The sequence below is a fragment of the Sinocyclocheilus grahami genome, unplaced genomic scaffold (assembly GCF_001515645.1).
Source record: "Sinocyclocheilus grahami isolate Dianchi unplaced genomic scaffold, SAMN03320097.WGS_v1.1 scaffold247.1, whole genome shotgun sequence".
NCBI lineage: Eukaryota > Metazoa > Chordata > Actinopteri > Cypriniformes > Cyprinidae > Sinocyclocheilus > Sinocyclocheilus grahami.
The window spans coordinates 108,319-129,318 of NW_015505426.1; the positions used below are offsets into that span (position 1 = coordinate 108,319).

The following is a 21,000-nucleotide window of genomic DNA, read 5'->3' on the forward strand; positions in this document are numbered from 1 at the left end:
ACACACACACACAGAGCGCTTGCTGAATGACAGAAAGCTGACGCCGGTTCCACCACATGTGCTTTTAAGCTTCCTGGTCGTTACGTCACCCCGCCCGTGACGTCGTGCCCATCCATTGGACTGATTACACATGTGATTCAGAGCATGGTCACGCTGAAGTCGTTCCCATAGCATTTCGACGCAGCTCGAGTTCCTGAAGGGGAACTTGGCACAACATGTTTTGACGTGTTATGTTCAAACTGAGTACAGAAGGCCAGGGGAAGTTTTTAGCATTCTGTTCCCCACACAGCTATCATATAACTTTGAAAGATTTGGATTCTAATGCACAAGTACTATGGGCCACTTATATTGTTTTTGTCTTCTTTGGAGTCTCTATTATTAAAATACGCCCTCTAGAGATTCTGCACTGTTTTAGTTGTGCTCAATGGAAAATAGTAAGTCTTACAGGTTTAGAATTACATGAGACATAAGGGTGAGATCCCTTTCAAAGTATTACATGTTGGTGTATGTGCATGTGTTCATACCTGATGACAGACTTCTGATAGGAGGAGCAGGCAGCTTTCTCCTCTGATGGCGAGAAGAGTCCAGTGTCTGGGGCTGGCAGGAAAAACATTAAATCACTAATTCTAAAATCATTCAACAAATCCATTGCACTTACAAGTTCAAATGCATCCTGTTTGCCTTTAAAATTCAAAAACTGTAATGCTGATGAAACTCACCATAGGCTTGGATTTGTACTTGGAAAACCTTGTGCATGCAGATACATTTAGACCTGCTGTTTTAAGGGCTGATATTCTTGCCTCAATATCTGATATCTGCAAAGAACAGATACACTTCTGAATTTACACTTTAAGTGTTTGTTTGATAAAGTGAAAAAAGTGAAAGTGACGTGACATGTGACCCATACTTGGAATTAGTGCTCTGCATTTAACCCATCCAAAGTGCACACACATAGCAGTGAACACACACACACAGCAGTGGGCAGCCATTTTTGCTGCGGCGCTCGGGGGTTCGGTGCCTTGCTCAAGAGCACCTCAGTCGTGGTATTGAAGGTGGGAGAGAGCGCTGTACATTCACTCCCCCACCTACAATCCCTGCCGGTACAAGACTCGAACCCGCAACCTTTGGGTTACGAGTCTGACTCTCTAACCATTAGGCCACGACTTTCCCCACTGTATCAATAGCACATTTAGGACACATGCAAGCACACACCTGGAGCTCGGACTGCTGCACCTGGGTGGCAGCAGTGGCCACCTGATCTTCTAGAAAGGCTAGCTCAGTCTCTGTGGTGGAGCTGCTGATACTGCGAGCACACTCTTCTAAGTCACTTAGCGCCTCCTCTAGGCTGTACACAGCACCTGCTGCCAAATACACCTGCACACAGTTCACATCATCACAAAATTAGATCAGAATTTCACAGATGAAAGGGAGAACTGCATGTTTTTTTTAATACTAAATGTATTTTCAATGCTGTCGATGACATTAATATATACAATAAAATATAAATATAATTAAAAAAAATTATAATTAAAATGTATAATATAAAAATGCAAAAAGTTTAATATAAAATTTATAATAAAAAATAATAAACTGTTCTGTAACAATATTTATACTTTAAATATTAAATAGAAATATACCATTATTATGAATTTAATTGGAAATCTTACTCTTCAGGTTTACCTGTACTCCCAGGGGTAGAAAAACAGTGAACGTAAATAAAAAACATATTGTCCAGGTTATATTTGAATAATTTGCTTTGGCTTTAGTAGAATATTTCTGTAGAGTACGTTTCAATGGTCATAATTATGGTTTGTCTTAAAAACACTAATCTTGGATTTCCCATCTTCATTAAAAAGTATCAAAAACAACACTAGAACATTTTCCAGTAGTGAATCTTACATTTTCCTCCATCTTAGTGAGGTGTTGGTCCAGTTTCCTGTTGCCTGGGCCTGAGGACATGGGTGTGCAAGCCAGAGAAGGGTCATGACCTTTGCCTTCTGCCTCTCCAAGTAATTCTTCTGTGGCATTCAGGACCTTCAGAACCTCTGTGGTGATGCTGCATAAAGATGCAGCAGAGTACTTCTGCTCCATATACATGAGAGAACACATAAAACAGATGAGAAAACCACTGATAAATAGATATGCAAAACTGATGGAATTCAAATGCATATCAGGTGCTCTTTAAACTAATTTCCATAAAAGCCATAAAACATTTATTAATAAAAGAATAATAAAAAAAAGAAATGTTGAGAGGATCACAACTTCCACGTAGCTACCTAAGATCTCACTCTCAGCTTAATTAGCTGGGATGTATTGCTTGCATGCTCAACCTGTTGGATCAATAAACAGGATGAGAGGATTATGGGAGAAGAAGAGTGTGAAGTGGATGTACAGTGGGGGAAAAAGTATTTAGTCAGCCACCAATTGTGCAAGTTCTCCCACTTAAAAAGATGAGAGGCCTGTAATTTTGGGTCAAATCACAATGTGCCACGTCATCGTAAGACTGTGAAACGACGTGGATGAGAGGTACATTTGTTCTTATCAATAAGCTTTTCAAAGTGTAACAGGCATCAGAGTTCATTTAGAGTACTAAGCCATCAATATGAGATGTACTTGTTGATGTGCATGCTTGTAAGAAAGACAGTAAGCACACATGAGAGAGAGTAATATGATGAGACAAAATGACTTTTCAAGATGAGAAAGTGAGAATGAAAGAGACAGGAAGAAAGAGTGGAGCAGTGTGATTCAGTAATGAATACTTGAGGAATCAATTAATGGTTGGGTTGGTTTATGCTTTGATCACAGAAATAATTGATCCAAACTCAGTCCTAAAACCACGAGTGCCTCGAGCTCTTAAAGGGTCGGTGTGCACGTAAAAATAGACCTGTATAGTGAAGGAACATGTAGAAAACTGATGTGCAGAGCTGAATAAATCTAACACTCAATGAAAGTTAAAAGACCACATTCACACAATCTTAAAATCTTAAATAAAATGTAGAGCACATTTATAATGTATTGATGCTTGCCCAAAAGGGGAAATTGGTATGGAAAACTGCTCCCTTATTAGGCGAAATGGTATAGCAATAAAGACACAAATCTCATGTTCTTTAGACATGTTAGACAAATATTTTTGGATAGACAATAATTTAACACAACATTAACATACCTATAGCATGAAAATTAGCTAGTTTAAATAAAATGCCTTTTGGCAGGATGTGTACTTGTCTATTTTATGCAACAATTAATTTTATAAAACAATTGAATAATTCTGACTTGTTGCTGAAATTATTCTTAAAGTATTTTTAATTATTTATCTACTGTAAGTTTACTTATTTTAATATTAAATTTTTAAAGTTACATTCAGCTGTGCCCCACATTTTTCAAGCAACCTTATTACTGCATTATTTTTTGGCATAATAAAAAGTTCATAAAATTGTGACACCACTGAAATTACCTAATTTGGACCTTTAGAAATTAAGATTTTGCCTAAATGCCTAAAAAACTACATTAATCATAATTCAATCTAGTTGCCAAAGTTAATGTAAAACAATAACCAAAATATAACACATTAGATACATTTTCAAACTACAAGTCAACATGTCATCTCACCCTTACTGAGTGAAATCTAAATTTGAATTAAATCAGCATTCCTGTTGCCCATTCTGCCATGGTTTGTTATTAGAAATTTTACCTATAAATTCATGAATATGTTTATTGAAATTTAGTTAGACAAACACATGAATTCTACATAATATTTAAGTAACAGTAAAAAAAAAAAAAAATTATTCAGAAAGGATACATATTAAAGCATGATCAAAAGTGGCAATAAAGACATGTATAGTGTTACAAAATTAAGCAGCATAACTGATTTTAACACTGATAAAAATTATAAATATTTATTGAGCTAATCAGCATGATTTCTGCTGAAGACTGGAGTAATGGCTGCTGAAAATTCATTATTAAATGAATTCAATTCATATTACATTTTAAAATAGCTATATAAAAATAGAAAACAGTTATTTTAAATTGTAATAAGATTTAACAAAAAAAAAAGCATCCTAGGTGAGCCAAAGAGACTTAAAAAAATTTAAAAATAGTATAATAAGTATAATAATATAAGTAAATATAGTATATTTGTTATTATTATTATTTTTAATTAAGGCCTGTTTTGACCCATGGATAGTAGCAGTAAACATTTTCAACATAATGAAGAGAACCGAGCTGCTCAGAACCAGAGTAACAGGTTTTTGTTAAACATGTTCTGCTCTCAATATCACCACCAGTTCTGTAGATGTAAAAGAAATCTAAAGGAAGATTTTCCCCCACTGTGTGTATCTGACTCTAACAGACTCTGCAATGTCATGAGCACGTTCTAAGGCAGGAGTATGAATGGACTATGAATGGACTGGATTCAGGAGGCATCTCTCCAGCTCTACTGCGTCTTCTCATGATATATCTCACCTGCTGTAAGAGAGAAGAGAGTAATTGAAGCCTCTGCTGCAGGGCATTATCACTCAGACCCTCCTGGAACAACAGGAGGGGGTTGAAAGAAAGAGAGAAACACAGAGACACAAAGAGAGAGATCGGACAGAAAGACAAATGAAAGAGAAAAACAAAGAAAATGAAGTAGAAAGAAAGATAAAATAGATGAAAGACAAAAGACAAACTATTAAAGGGATAGTTCACACCAAAATGAAAATTCTGTCATCAGTTACTCACCCTCGTGCCATTCCAAACCTGTATGTCTTTCTTTCTTTTTTTATGGAACACATTAGGAGAAGTCCTGATGATTGTACTGGTTTCTGTTCTGCACTTCCAAAAGAATGCAAAGGCACCACATCGGTGTCAAAAAAGTTGTCAGTGCAACTTATGCACTATATTCAAAGCAATATGTTAATTAAAATTGTCCTTATTCACTGATAATCTTCATCTTTGGAAATATGTTAGATATGTGAATCATTCAGATTAGTTTTGTCAACCAGACCGATTAATTGAAAAGATCTGATTCAAAAGAATGATTCACTCACAAATCAGACATTGCTGCATCTCTCATGAACTTGCCAAGGAGAGGATGAGCAGATTTCAAAATTTTCAGTGTTTCTATTCTACAGTGCTGTAGTTTCCTTTTTGAAGCTTGAAAGCAATCTCCATTCTTCACTCTTAAAAACTAAGGTTCCAAAAGGGTTTTCTAGCAAAAAAACATTTTTGGATTCCTCAAAAAACCTTTCAGCGAACAGTTCTTAAAAGATACTTTTTTTTTTCTTAATGTAAAGAAAATTTTAATAATATACAGAACCTTTTTCACTATAAAAGGTCAATTAAAGCTTCTTCATGGAAGCACATTTTAAGAGTGTCATAATGAGCATGGATAACAGTCTTCAGATTTTCTTCTTTTTTTTTCTCGAGTGAATGTGTGTTCTAAATAACCAACAAAATCATAGTGGTTTGGAAAGACACAAGGGTCAGTATATGAAGAAATAGTTGTCAATTTTGGTTTAACTATTCCTTTAATATAATGGACAAGATGCTAGCTGGAAATTAAATTGATGCCAGGTAAAGAGAATCCATAGAGGAAGACAGTGCTGCTCTTATTGTGTGCATTCCCTCGTCAGCATCAGATGTTCTCACAACATCTAGAGAGGTTCTATATTCATTTCTGCAGGCTGGTTCATGCGTCACACATTACCTCATGCACGATACAAGTCTGAAGTGGCAACACAGAATTGAGCTTTCATCAGACATGCTTTTCTGTGTGAGCTTGATCATGACTTCTCACCACCAATTAGAGCGAAGATCTTCGTTCTGAGTTCAATTTGTAACATAAATGTAAGTTTAAGGGTTTGATAGAGTGCCGGAATTAAGGATCTAGATGAGCAGGCATCTTCTAACGGAGCTCAGTCTCTTATAAGGCACCAAATAATTTACACAAGTCTGTCATCAGCATCCTTTGATATTCCTGGAACCACATTCAACCAATCACTATCCTCTGGTTTTAGGTGTAGGGCTGAGATTGGTTGATAGGAATGTTGCTTTAGGATCAACAAAGGATATTGATCTGCAAACTCATCCCACTTTTGTAATCACATTAAGTCTCAGCTTAACAACAGTGTGCAGTTTATTATTTAAACTGGAAAAAGGGAAGTTGGGTGCATGATATCACTTGACATTCACAATAGAGAGTGAACTGGGAGTCTATTCCAAACCACAGTGAACTGCCTATATGCTCTTTTAAAGGGGTGGTTGATTGCGATTTCACTTTTTTAACGTTAGTTAGTGTGTAATGTTGCTGTTTGAGCATAAACAATATCTGCAAAGTTGTGCTGTTGAAAGTTGAATTCAAACGGAGATATCGTCTTTTAAAATTCTGGCAGTTTAATGCCTACAAAAACAGCTTGTAGGGACTACAACGAGTTACTTCCCAGGTTTGTGACATCACAAACCTAGAAAAACCCCGCCCCCGGGAACATGGAACGAAGCAGGCGAGGCCATGCTGCGCTGCTTTAGAGAAGAGGAAGAGAAAACTAGGGGTGCACATAAAATCTATTCATATATGAATCATGATTCTGTCTTCTAACGATTCTAATGGATTCACAAGTTTCAAAATCCATGTTTTAAAGCAGCGGTTCTCAAAACGGTTCCTCACGTCCCCTGCTCTGCATCTCTCGCTCTCTCTCATTCAGTTCAGCTCCAACAATGAACTGTTCCATTTATACACTTATTTTCACATAGCTATGAGAAGCATTATACATGGACGCGCGTGCGGTTGCCGTACTTTATTAAACCTTTAATCAGCTTTAAATAAAACCATATATTAAAAGCTAACAGAAGCAGTACCATTTACAAATAACAGTGTATCTAAAAGTATGAGACAACAATAAAAAAAAACCGTACCATTAAGAGCCGTGCTTGCACAGGTTCTGTGCGATCCTCTTCACTAATATCCTCTGCGTCTTAATCAGGCTCAAACTGATAAGCAATATAGATGATACCATTGTTTACAATACAACCGGAGCACAACCAATCTGAGCCCATCATGTATTTCTGAGGGAGGGGCTTCATAAAAGCATGAAATGATCAGCGCGTTTATGAGAGAAGGGACAGAGCTGTGTAGAATAAAGGTAAATTATGTGAAAAATAATGCGTATTTTTAAAACTAAGCATTAAAGGTGGGGTATGTCTTTTTTCAAAAACGCTTTAGAAAACTGAGTCGGGCCGAGTAGGAAAACAAACTTGTAGCCAATCAGCAGTAAGAGGCATGTCTACTCATGATGCAGAAGAGAGAGCGCTCAGTGCACATGACGGATATTAGCCGAGTCGAGCGACCACAGAATGATAGAGATGGCGGATAAAAAATAAAAGAGGAAAAGTGGAACACAAGAAGACTTACGCCGTGTCTACACCCGACGCGACAGTTGTTGTGTCGCGCCGCAACAGCTAAAATCTGTGTACACTGGGCGCGACAAAGCGACTGTTGAAAATCATTTGAATTTAGTGTCAATACGTCATAAATAGAACGCGGCAGCAGTTTTCTGTCGGGGATTTGTCATGCCGCGCCGCGCCGCATCCAGTGTAGACAGCATCACTGATTATAATGAGTTCTATAGTATTTTGTCTCGCCGCTCGCATCTGGTGTAGACACAGTGTTACGATAAGGAAAGAAGTAGGACCCGTGTAAATATCGGATCAGCTTTCCAGCACTGGAGAGAACTCAAGGAGCGGGAAGGCCTGCAATCGGATGCTGAGGTTGCTTTGTTTCTTCTCGATAGGTGAGTAACATAGGTTTTCCTTTGTTTCACAGAACTAATCATTGCCTGGTTTGAAATATCAACATTGGCTACCAGAAATCCCTTACCCCACCCTTAACACATGTTAGACTGCACCCCATAAACACAATCAAGCCTAGAAAAAAAACAGTCAACCACCCCTTTAAATATACTGTGCCTGTACCACAATCCATTGATTGCATTAAATGGTAATACTATATTTTTGAATGAAACCATACTTGGTAAAATACATAAGTATCTTTTTAATGAACATTGATAGAGGAACACATTTAACGGGAAAAGAAATGACAAAAGTAGAATATTTTGTATTTTAAAAAAAATCATATATATGGGGTAAGAGAGTAGGTGAACTTTTACCCTAAATACTATACTTTTACATGCATACATTTATACATTTTATTTACTGTTTCAATTTTATTTACGTATTACTATTTATACTGAAAGTTTTAACTTTCGAAATCTGTCAATTTTATCATGAAATACAAACAATAAATATGGTTGTGATGCTCTTTAATGTGGCGTGACACTGTAGTGCCCTAGTTCAAGTGTCACGCCAAGAGATATCAACTAAAATAGGGTACTGATCTACTATTTGATATGTCTGTTTAGATGTTTTAAAACTTGTACGATGTGATACATGATATGTTTCTCTGTTTTATTCCCTCCTGGAGCTGATCCATAATTTATTCTTTATAATTTATTGATTTTCATTTATAGTAAAAGTTTTTTTTTTTTTTTGCAATTTAGCACTGAATATTTTCAACTTCCATGTTCTCTAATCAGGTATAGAGTCCTCTTATTTGAGGTTGTGGATGATTGTTCTGACATCTTTACACATATTTCCTCTGGAAAATAAAATATAAAGAATGTTTTAATTTTATTTAACAGTTTAGTTATTTAAAACTAAATGTTAAAATAAAAGGAAAACATTCTTTATTTTTATTTTTTTGTTTTAATTAAAAGATATTTTAAAAGTTATTAATTATAATTAATTATAAAATTATGGTATATCTGTTAAATGAAAACTATGAAGGGAATAGAATTGCATTTAAAATGGGCTTCTCGTGCAATCTAACTTATTTCCGGTTTAAGCCCGGCCCATTTCTGGAAACAAGCTGTGTCCCAATTCAGAGGCTGCATCCTTTAATGAACTTCAAAGGCCCTGACTTCTATACAGAGGATTGCTCTTGTCACTTAGCAACTGTGACATCTGCCATTGACAAGCAGCAGTAATGTCTGGACATTTTTAAAAGTTATCTTCAACTGTCTGAAAACAACAGGGTAACAACCTGTCTAAATTTGTTCACCATGGTCCATTTATGTATATAATGTATAAATTATCTATAAAATCGCATCTTAGTAAGTTGTCAGCATTTAAACTGCTTTAAAGTGTTTCGTATTGTTAGATATTCCACCATGTTGAAACCCAATATTAGTATAATATTGGTGTAGGTATTTACTTGCATTTAAAAGTCTTATATGGCATTTTCTCTCTGTTGTCACCAGTGCGCAATGCATCTTAGGATAGTCTGGGCTGTGAATGATCCATCAGTTGTAAGCTTCATGGCCTAGGAAACGAAGGATGCATTTCAAGGCCACATTTGAAGAATCCTTTGAATTGCAGCTAAAAACAGCCTTTGAAGGATACAGCCTCTGAATTGGGACACATCTAGAGACAGAAATAATTTTGAGATTCCTACAGATACTGATACAGATACATATAATGGATGTGCTGCACAAAATATAAAATATATGGATACAATTTTTACTTTAAAAAAAATGTAACACCTAAATTTCACTTCAACCAATCAATAATGCCATATCTTATAATTGTCTTTGTAATGGTCTCTCCTGGTGTATATCTGGATTCTTTCATTGCTACAAAAAAAGCTTTAAAAACTATAAGAATCTTAAAAAGCAAAACATTACTGCTCTTGAGGAATGGGCCAAAATACCAGCAACTGTGTGTGAAAACCTTGTGAAGACTTACAGAAAATGTTTGACCTCTGTCATTGCCAACAAAGTGTATATAACAAAGTATTGAGATGAAATTTTGTTATTGACCAAATACTTATTTTCCACCATAATTTGCAAATAAATTCTTTAAAAATCCTACAATGTGATTTTCTGGATTTTTTTTTCTCATTTTGTCTCTCATAGTTGAGGTATACCTATGATGAAAATTACAGGCCTCTCTCATCTTTTTAAGTGGGAGAACTTGCACAATTGGTGGCTGACTAAATACTTTTTTTCCCCACTGTATATATATATAGATAGATAGAAAGCAGACTGACTGACAGTGCCTTACTATTTGATTTGTATTTGCCAATTCTATTACTTTATTCTATTACTTTATTATTTTTTTCAATGATGGTCAATTATTAACATTAGTCATTTCCACAATTAAAAAAATTAAATACAATTTATGTACAGTACATTATATTACATTAGCGATGCAGTCACAATTTTAACAAGAAAAATAAGCCAAATCTATGCTTGTGAAGTGACAAAGAATAATTTTCCATGTCTAACTATCAAGATTCTAAGTAACTGGAGACTTTTTTGTACTCTATGTAGATAATAAACCAATGAAATCAGTTAAGAAATGTAAATGTAATTGCACATTGTCCAGAAAAAAAAAGCAACTCCCCTGTTTATTTTTATTTGATTGTAGAGCAGTCTTGCCTGGTCCATTATGTCAGACAAGTTGAAGCATCACAGCAATGGGCCAAAGTGGCCAATAAGGCATCTATGTATTTATATGTCAATGGATATTTCCCTCAATTACATCAAACAATTAATGACCTTCTCACAATGCATTATGACTTTTTTAAGGCTTGAAACATATCTTATGCACAATAAATAAATAAATTACACATTGTAGCATCTAAAATGTGTTGCATGACCTTTTTACTTTTGCTACAAGAGACACTATAAGCAGTCTTCTTCTACAGTAAGTTTTCTTATTCAGGTTAACTACGGTCATGGTGCAGCAACAGTCTGAAAAGAATCAAGTTGTTTAAACTGTCAATATGTTTACAGCTTTAGTTAAATAACTGTTTTGGAGTTTGGTTAGACAGTTCACTAGAGTTTAGAACAAAGTCTAGCTGAAGTAGGAACTTTTAGTGTAACAGGCCGGAGCCAGTGCTTACCTCTGATGGAGACATTGGCTCCTCCAGACCAGAGGGGGCACTGTCTGGAGATGTGGTTGAAGACCTTGTTGTCTTTGTCTCACATTGTTCTTGTTTTTCTGACCCTGTTTCGGGTTGGCTTCTTTGCGGTGATATTCTCTTCACCTTTTCCTCATTGAGCTTTTCTGTTTTATAATAGTCTTCCTTCAAACTCTTATTTCGCTCCATTAGTCTACCTGAGGATTCTTGTTTCTCTTCCTCTTTGGATTTCGTACTCACTATAGGTTCTAATTTCTCTTTTTCTATGCGTATGCTTTTCCTCTTCTTTTCTATCTCGCGCTCAATCTCTGATTGTCTCTCTTGCTCTTGTTTCAGCTCTTTCTCCATTTCTCTCCGTCTTTCCTGTTTCCTCTCAACCTGCATCTCGATCTCTCGTTGTCTTTCTCTGTTCCTCTCGATTTGTTTCTCCAGCTCTCTTTGTCTCTCTCGCTCTCTCTCTACTTGGCTTTCAATTTCTTTCTGTCGCTCCCTATCTCTCTTCATTTCTCTCGCTATATTTATCTGTCTTACTGCATCACTTGTGTCCATCTCTCTAACTGTTTGTCTTTCACTCTGATTCCCAGTTTCCTTCGACTTTTCTTCCCTCTTGTCTTGTTTGCTCTCGCGCCTCTCCTTTGGTCTCAATTTCTCACGTTCTTTCTCCCTTACTTGATCCTCTTGCTTGTCGCCCACTTCCCTGATTGGCTCAAAATCAGATGACATCACATCCATCTCGCTGACTTGGCCAACCAGCTCACAGAGTTTGGATTTCAGTTCCTGTTCCAGGGTTTCATTAACAGAGGAGCCCCTAAGCAAAGGGCCTTGAATGCGGAACTCTGGTTTGCTGGCCGCCAGTTGGCTCAGCATTGGTGGGCTAGTGGCGCTGGAGTTGTGAGCCACTGTGTTCTGATAGTCAGGTTCAGGTGTCATGGCGTCAGAGGCCAACAGATCAGGAGGGGTCACAGTGTCTGGAGCCTGGTAATTCAGAGGGACTGGGTTATCCTGGCTCTGTTGCCGCATCATCATGGTGTTGAGGAGGACGGCACTGTTCTCCTGAGATGTGTTAAAGAGAGGGACAGTTGAGAAGAGCAGAGAGAGACAAATATTATGAAGGAGAAAAAATAAGAATATAAAATAAACACTTCATGACTGAGATAAAGGAGTTAAAAATTTTCCACACTATTTATGCCAGTAAAAGCACAACTCTGTCCTGCACTGCCACCTACTGGAGTCAAATATAAACCACATTCAAACTCAAAAACAAGAATTCCAAAGAAGTTTTCTTCCTTTTTCCTTTCAATGATTTTATCATTTCCATTGCTGCAACTCTTGCCAAAATTGTCATTTTCTATTTAGTATCTTAAATATTGACAAATAATGAGTAACATACATTCACCTTTAAGTCAATATATTACATAAGCAGCATTTGTGTTGTTTTTAAAGAATATTAAGGGAATTAAATGAATTAATTGTATAGAAATGTACACTTATAGTAAGAAAACCCCCCCCAATCCTGACAATAATTAAAATTTTTATGAACACAGGAGGTGATGACAGCATTTCTCCAGATGAGGAGAAAGTCTATTAAAAGTTTTCCACTAAAAGGAAAGCTCAAGAATTTAACTGTGATGCTTTAAAAAACACATAAAGTTACACATAAAACACATAAAATTGCACCAGAAATATATTTATATTTTTAATAATATTCTAGTATTTAAAGTTAATAATAATAATCTAGGCTACATAACAATATAATAATCACATACAGTGGGGAAAAAAAGTATTTAGTCAGCCACCAATTGTGCAAGTTCTCCCACTTAAAAAGATGAGAGAGGCCTGTAATTTTCATCATAGGTATACCTCAACTATGAGAGACAAAATGAGAAAAAAAAATCCAGAAAATCACATTGTAGGATTTTTTAAGAATTTATTTGCAAATTATGGTGGAAAATAAGTATTTGGTCAATAACAAAATTTCATCTCAATACTTTGTTATATACCCTTTGTTGGCAATGACAGAGGTCAAACGTTTTCTGTAAGTCTTCACAAGGTTTTCACACACTGTTGCTGGTATTTTGGCCCATTCCTCCATGCAGATCTCCTCTAGAGCAGTAACTTGCACAATTGGAGGCTGACTAAATACTTTTTTGCCCCACTGTAGGTGGGGTTAAAGTCTCCTCATTAAGATATTAATTGCTAGATATTTTTTGTACACCTAATTGAAAAATCAGCATAGGTTTATTCTTATTTGTGCGCTTGATATATTGCGAGTAGCAACAAAATTACCTGTCAAATCTTTATCATACCATAGTCCAAATCACAAACGTTATATGTGCCAAAGTAATCTCAGTATGATTTTTTGATCAACCAGCAGGCTATTATTTTTCTCACCACTGTGGCAGTGCTGTATAGTGCATAATGTGCTCGGCTGTGCTCTGATGTCTCGCGTTTGCTCTTTCTGCGCCTCGGTGATCTTTTGACCTGCTCGTTCCGCTCCTCCCCATCACTACTGTCCCCTTCCAGACGGGGGTTAAAGTTTACATCCAGTGCCTCTGGCCTCAGTAGAGGCGAAGCGGCACTGTTTGCAGGATGTCTGTATGGAGGATACAGGTGGGCATCAGATGGTCCTTTCTTCCTCTGCGGCATACCGTGGGCTGGTCTGCAGGTTTGAGTGGACGGGGCAGGAGACGTCTCAGAGTCTGAGTTCAGAGTCTCAGTGTTGGTGTACTGACCTGAGGAGGGTGAGGTAACGGGTGGGTGTTGAGTGTATGTCCATTCAGGGTCATGTTGAGAGTCAGTATAGTACGTTTCATCGGAGAGGCGTCTGCGAAACTGTAACAGGGCAGCCCCCCAGCCCCCCTGGTCCTCTGGATCTGAATCAGAGCCCTTCTCGTCATACGTGGATCCGACACCTGATTCTTTCTCCAGCACGCTGAAAACAAGACTCTTGCGCTTGGTCAGCAGACTGGGCCGGGAATGCTGGGAGCTCTGCAGGGCGATCCAGTTACCATCAGGGGACTGCAGGACTGAAGATGCACCTGTGGAGAGAGATACAAACACCTGGACAGACAAATTTAGAGGATTTGTGTGTGTGTGTGTGTGTGTGTGTGTGTGTGCGCGTGCACGTGTACATCACATACACAATCACAAAATGAGAAAATGTCAATTTTGTCTGCGGGGGTCATTTTCTAAGTGTCTAGGTGTGTATTTTTTTGTGTGCAAGTTTTGATACTCGGCACACAGAATTAACACATCGCCTTGGTAGATTTAATTTGAATCCAGTCAAAATGCATTCTTAGAGGGATAGTTCACCCAACATTTCTATATATATATATTTTTTGGCCCATAGACTCCAAAAGTATCCAATAGAGTCCAATATTGTTATTTTTGTATGGACAAAAACATTTTCTTCATTCTCCAAAATATCTTTGTGTTTCATCTTTATCTTTGTGTTCCACAGAACAAAGAAATACATACAGGTTTGGGACGACATAAGGATGAGTAAATGACAGAATTAAAATTTTTGAGTCAACGATCTCTTTACATCTTGCATCTCGCAATTAATCAATGATAAATCAATGATTAAGTCATGTACTATATGTAAGTTTTGTTCTGAGGCACCAGACTACTCTAATGATGAATACTCTCTCTCTCTCTGTGTGTGTGTTCTTACTAGAGTTGTCCAGGCGGTCAACACTCTTCCACCCAGGAAGTGATGATGCTCTGGACTCCCTCCTGAGTGAAGAGTAGTTCTGGATAGCTGTCTCTACCTCAGTGCTCTCCGGGACCACTGGGGCCATGCCCACCTCAGGGCCCTTCTCTGAAGAATCGTCACTTGTCAAAGAGAACGCTGATCTTGACATCTAAACACATGTCCACCAACCCACATGCACAACATTAGTCATTTAAAATGATTGAAACTGCAAGTGTTAACCAATATATTATACTGTATATTGCTACTTACATATTGTTACTATATACATTACTGTAAGGTTTTTTTCTTTTTAATCAATACTTTTATTTAGCAGGGATGCAATAAATTGACCTTTCATGTAGACATTTATAATGTTACAAATCTATATATATACACTGTATATAGTTGATATTTCAAATAAATGTTCTATTTGCAATTGGTTGTAGTTAAAAGAAAAGTTATAAAAGTTTGTAGCTGTAGGAAACAAGCAGGTTGCGTTAAATGAGTTCCACAAGTAGGGGGTGCTAAAGACTTGGATTTTACCTTATTGACTTGCTGCGATTGCCATTTAGAAATATTTGTACTACAGCAATACTGAATATCACTCAAATGTGTGTTATTATTAATAAAAAAGCTTTTATAGAAGATTTTAAATATTGTTCCCTCTCATAGTAGAGCCATTGCTTTTCATAGATTCCAGCATTATTTTACCATGTTGTTTTTGCATGCTACAACAGAAGAAATTCTGTGTATGCTTTACAGATGAGGTCAGGAATATTGAAATAAGCACTGTAAAGCACATATAAATACTGTATTATAGGTGCATGTTACAGCATTTTTAACATGCTCTTACCCACAGCGGATATGAGCTGGTACTGTTGGTCTGGGCTACTGAGCCGTGCTGACAGGTGGTGTGTGAATGCTGCGTCACGTGTGTTTTGTGTTGAGGTAGGGGAAGGTAGCTCACTACTCTGAAGCCATATAAACTCATACTCAGTCTGAATCTCAGACCATTTTCCCCTCTGAATGATCTACAGAGAAAGACATGGAAAAAGATGATAAACAGATAACTGGGTAAAAGTTGCATCCCAATTTACAACCCGTACTATACAGAATTCATATCCAAACCATATGGTGTAGTATACAATATTATGACTAGTGTGTCCCAAACCATACCATTGGGCATTGAAAATAGTATGCCAAATGTCTACAGATGGATTATCTTTTTTTTGTGCTACAGTGGAGCTTGTGACAGGATAAAGTTGATGTGCGAGTTTTACTGCCAAAGGAGTATTGAAATTACTCACTAGATACTTCTCATCTCTTAAGAAATACATGAATGAATCTTCTGTCAAGAAAATAACCCGTGCATATTTCACCACAATAAGAAAAAAATAAGAAATTATATTTTGCTTACAGGAAATAAAGCCTATTTTTATTTCCATTCAGATGTTTTGCAGTTTCACATTATTTTTATGACAATTAAGCACATTTGCTCCTATCACAATACCACAATGACAAATCCTATTCTGATTATTGAAATGCAAAGAAAAATAATGGTAAATAATACCATTTTACAAAAAAGTAAAGGAAAACAAAATACATTTAGAAAATATATACAAATCAATTATAATATTAACAATAAAAACAGCAATATAAATGATTATTAGTAATGATTAACATCATCAACCATTAATAATAATAATAATAATATAAAAAAAAAGAAAAAATAAAAGAAAGGAAAAAACAAACAAGCAAAAAACTAAGAACCAGGGTGTATATGCAGTTTCAGTGGTAAAGCACAAACAAACAAGCACTCAGTAGAGGGCAGAGCAGACAGCATTCTTTGCCCGACATTACTGATCAGAGTCAGCATTTAACAGGATAAGATGATCCAGAAATGGTTGCCATATACTGTAGAATTTATCAAGGTTACCCATAATTCCATACCTTACTCTCTCCATGTGCAATATTCCAGTAAAATAAGTCAACCAGGTCTTGAACTGAGGAACAGTATCCGATTTCCAAAGTCGTAGAATGATGCTCTTAGCAATAATCATTCCATAAATAATGGTGCTTTGTACAGAGACATTATGGTCTGACAAAGAAGCAGAATATCCAAATAATGCAATCTCTGGATCAGGCTTAAACGCAAAACCATACATGTCAGAAAACCACTTAAATATGTTACACCAAAAATTATAAAGTTTAGGGCATGTCCAAAAGAGATGGGTAAGCGAGCCCTCTGCAGATTTACATCGATTACATGTAGGAGAAACGGTTGGGAAAATCCTGTGTAATTTAGATTTTGAATAGTGCAATCTATGCATCACCTTAAATTGAATTAACTGATGCCTAGAATTAATAGAACAAGAACGAATCCTCCCAAGCATTTTTTTAAAGAATGCGAAGAAAAACTAACTTCTTCAGAAAACAGGTCACATGTGTGTTTTGTGTTGAGGTAGGGGAAGGTAGCTCACTACTCTGAGGCCATATAAACTCATACTCAGCCTGAATCTCAGACCATTTTCCCCTCTGAATGATCTACAGAGAAAGACATGAAAAAAGATGAAAAACAGATAACTGGGTAAAAGTTGCATCCCAATTTACAACCATACTATCAAGCATTTTTTTAAAGAATGCGAAGAAAAACTAATTTCTTCAGAAAACACAATTACAAAATCTGAAATTAAACGTTTGGAATCAGGTGAGCCCAACAAGTCTATAAATCCTTCTTTCCTCCAGCAGGGACTCAAAACTAGGCACTGCATGACGTACATAATTTCTAATCTGTAAGTGTCGAAAAAAAAGTGTGTTGTGGGAAGAGAAAACTTCTCCTTTAATTAAGAAAAAAAGCAAGATGTGTGTTAATATATAAATCCTCCAAGGTAACTATACCAGTCAGCCTCCACATGTTGAATGTTGTATCTGAGAGAGAAGGGGGAAATGCGTGAATGAGATATACTGGGGCAAAAATAGCAGTGGCAGGTAATCTGCATCCACCTTTAAAATTATCCACCTTAACAGATGCAGGCAATACAGAAGATGAAAAGAGAAGTGCTGGGAGTGAACTGTTTTCAACTCCATTTTTTTCAATAGCAACCCAGGGGGGAGTGTCAATTGAGATTTCTGTTTTATAATCCTCCTGCCAATAAACAAGGGCCCTCGCATTCGCTGCCCAGTAATAATGCAAAAAGCAAGGTAGCCCTAACCCACCTTTCTCTTTTGGTTTTTGTAAATGTATTTTTGATATTCTGTGAGCTTTAAAGCCCCAGCTAAAAGGCAGGATTATCGAATCTAATGATTTGAAAAAGGCTTTTGTCAAAAAAATAGGTAAGTTTTGAAAGAGATATAAGAATCTAGACAGAGAGACCATTTTAACAGCGTTTATACGGCTTATCATAGAAAGAGGAAGAGTCCTCCATTTTCCAATGTCTATCTTTAGATCCTCCAATTTCTTTAGAAAATTCAACTTAAAAATTAATTTAGGGTTTTTGGGCAGAACAACTCCAAGATACTTAAGTCTGTCTGTGATTTTGAAAGGAAGATTGCGTAGGAATTCATTATCAAGTTCAGCACTTAAAGAAATGAATTCAATCTTCTGCCAAGAGGAAAATATCGGAGTAAAAGTACCGATACATCACTTAAAATGTACTCAAGTAAAAGTAAAAGTACACAATTTTTAAACTACTCAAAAAAGTACAATTACTGATAAAAACTACTTAATTACTGTAACGTGAGTATTTGTAATTCGTTACTTCACACCACTGGCTGTTTCATTGAGGACCGTTGCACTGCAGCTGTCTTCTAGCCATGTTTCGTTTAGAAACATAAAACCCAGGTAGTTTGTGGTTATTAAGTCATTGATTAGAAATGATTTATTTTTTAGTGAGCGAATGTTTAAAAATGCTAACTTGATGGCATTGCATTTTGTCTCAACAGCAATATTAGTTTGATGCACAACAGGCCGCACATTAGATAAGTCAGCTGTACGGCTTAAGATGGCCTTAGACTTTCTATCACGTGATAAAACAGAAATAGAGAAAACTACTACAAAAACTAAAACTACTACTACTACATAATAGGTGAATGAAATGTATTTATTTATCCTATTGGCTAATAATTTTGTGAAAATTTTAATGTCAGAGTTAAGTAATGCGATAGGCTGATAAGATGAAGGCTCAGTCTCATCCCTACCCTTTTTCAGTATTAATGAGATATTAGCATCATATAATGTGCTAGGGAATTTTTGAGTTTCAAGAGAATGAGTGAACATCCTCAGTAAAAGGGGAGCCAACTTTTCAGAATATTTTTTATATAATTCAATACCAAAACCATCTGGCCCTGCCGCCTTGCCATTAGGAAAGGATTTTATAGCATCAACAATCTCTGAAATAGTAATGTCAGAGTTTAAGGCCTCACAAGCAACGTCACTCAGTTTAGGAAGATTCAAAGGACCTAACCAAATAGAGATGTCCCCTCTTGCTCTTGATGTATATAATTGTTCATAATATTCTCTAAAGCGATCATTTATACCTTTAGGATCCACAAGCATGTCCCCTGCTTCTGATTTAAACTTTATTAGCTTGTAAACCCCTCAGCTGTCGAGCTAGCAATTTATGCTTATCCCCTAACTCAAAATATTTTTGTCTTACCCTTAACAATTGATCCCATACCTGTCCAGATAAAATAGTATTATATTCATACTTTAATTTAAGAATAGTCTGTAAGGTAGAAGGGCTAGAGGAAATTCTATAAGCGGGTTCCAATTGAGATAATTCCTCTTCTATTTCTGAAAGGCCTTTTGAAAAGATCTTTTGAGATATAAATTGACATAATGATAGTCTTATGGCCAAGATCAAGAACCATTGAAGTCAGAGAGTGATCAGAAATTAAGATGTTGTGATAATCTGAAGTGGTCACGTTTGATATAAGTTTGGAGTCAAGCAAAAAATAATAAATTCTAGAAAAAGATTTGTGCCTTTGTGAAAAAAAAGAATAGTCTCTACCTGTGGGATGTATCAGTCTCTATATATCAACCAGATTCATGGAGGACATTAGACTATTCAGAACTATGGAGGCCAGGGCAGGACTTACGGGGCCGTAACACAAAATACACAAAAATTTAAATATGCTTTCAGGTTCATATACTGTAGACAATTAATAGGCAACATGTCTAGCCTAGTCAAAGTTTAGATGTAATATTAAATAGTCATTATAATACAATAAGCAGGACGTGATCTCTCAGTTGAGAGATCAAAACTCTGAAATAACACTGAGCAGAAAAAAACAAAGTGATGTATTATTATGAACATGTATTGTCATATCTGTGTCCTTTTATGTCAGATTCTTAAATTTAATAAATTAAATCTGAATAAAAAAACATGCTGGCTATTCACAATCAAATGAAATCACTATAAACTAAACCCATAGATGGATTTTGCATAAGTTATGTTAAGTTTAAATACATTTTAATGTAGAAATATTAAATGATTGCAAAAATGAAATAATGAGCTACTTTTTAAAATATGAAACTACAACCGCCAGTAGGCAGCAGCAAGTGACTGTCTTAATGAGCGAGTTTAATCCTTAAATCAACCGATTAGTTTAAAATGCTAATTCATTTAACTTAGCAAACGAATGTACTAATAGCTTGTTTGAACCATTTACTGCTCCGTGTAATGCTGAGAAACAAAACACTGTGTTGCTCGGAGACGCATTGATGGGCAAAACAGAATTTTGTGTCTGAAAGTTACTCAGTAACTTGTTGTTTATTGTTCATTTGCGATCGTGCAGATATTCGGAAAAACAGGACTCTAGTTTATGTGACAGGCTAACTCCTATATCGTAGGCATTCACTGATTAAATGCAGGGTTCGTTCAACCAATAAATTTCAATGACTTTTAAGGCAATATTCATGACCTAATGCTCCATTATTTTACACAAATGTTTGGAAAATGTATGATTATTAGTGCAGGCTGCGACTGTGCCAGACGTTACTTCATGCAGAGAACATAAGTTACATAATCACATAACTGAATGCCAGAATATTAAGTATATTGTAATTTGCTCAGCCAGTATTATAAATTAAACTCAGGACCTGAATTAAATTTTAGAAACAGTTTTGGTGGAAAACATTCAGGTACAGAAATGCTGCAGAAATGGAATAAACTGTAAATTAAAAACAGTAAATTCACTTTAAATTAAACAACAGATTAATTCTTAAAATTAAAGTTACAAAAATTATTCAGTCAAGAGCAGTGAGTGATTTTGTCTTTTGTTGTTAACATTAATTAACAATAACCAATAATTAATTAACATTGTTAACATTAACATTTGGTATGAAAGTGAC

General features: G+C 36.0%; 1 protein-coding gene across 1 annotated transcript in view; it reads right to left on the minus strand.

Moving 5' to 3' along the window:
- Positions 1–21,000, minus strand: part of LOC107598185 (rab effector MyRIP-like) — a 184,349-nt gene that overhangs the window by 9,451 nt on the left and 153,898 nt on the right. The window contains 10 exon segments of the mRNA XM_016289460.1: positions 525–597; positions 720–815; positions 1,213–1,374; positions 1,900–2,082; positions 10,937–12,007; positions 13,346–13,992; positions 14,628–14,817; positions 15,192–15,199; positions 15,525–15,581; positions 17,093–17,192. Of these exon segments, the coding sequence (XP_016144946.1) occupies positions 525–597; positions 720–815; positions 1,213–1,374; positions 1,900–2,082; positions 10,937–12,007; positions 13,346–13,992; positions 14,628–14,817; positions 15,192–15,199; positions 15,525–15,581; positions 17,093–17,192 (2,587 nt within the window).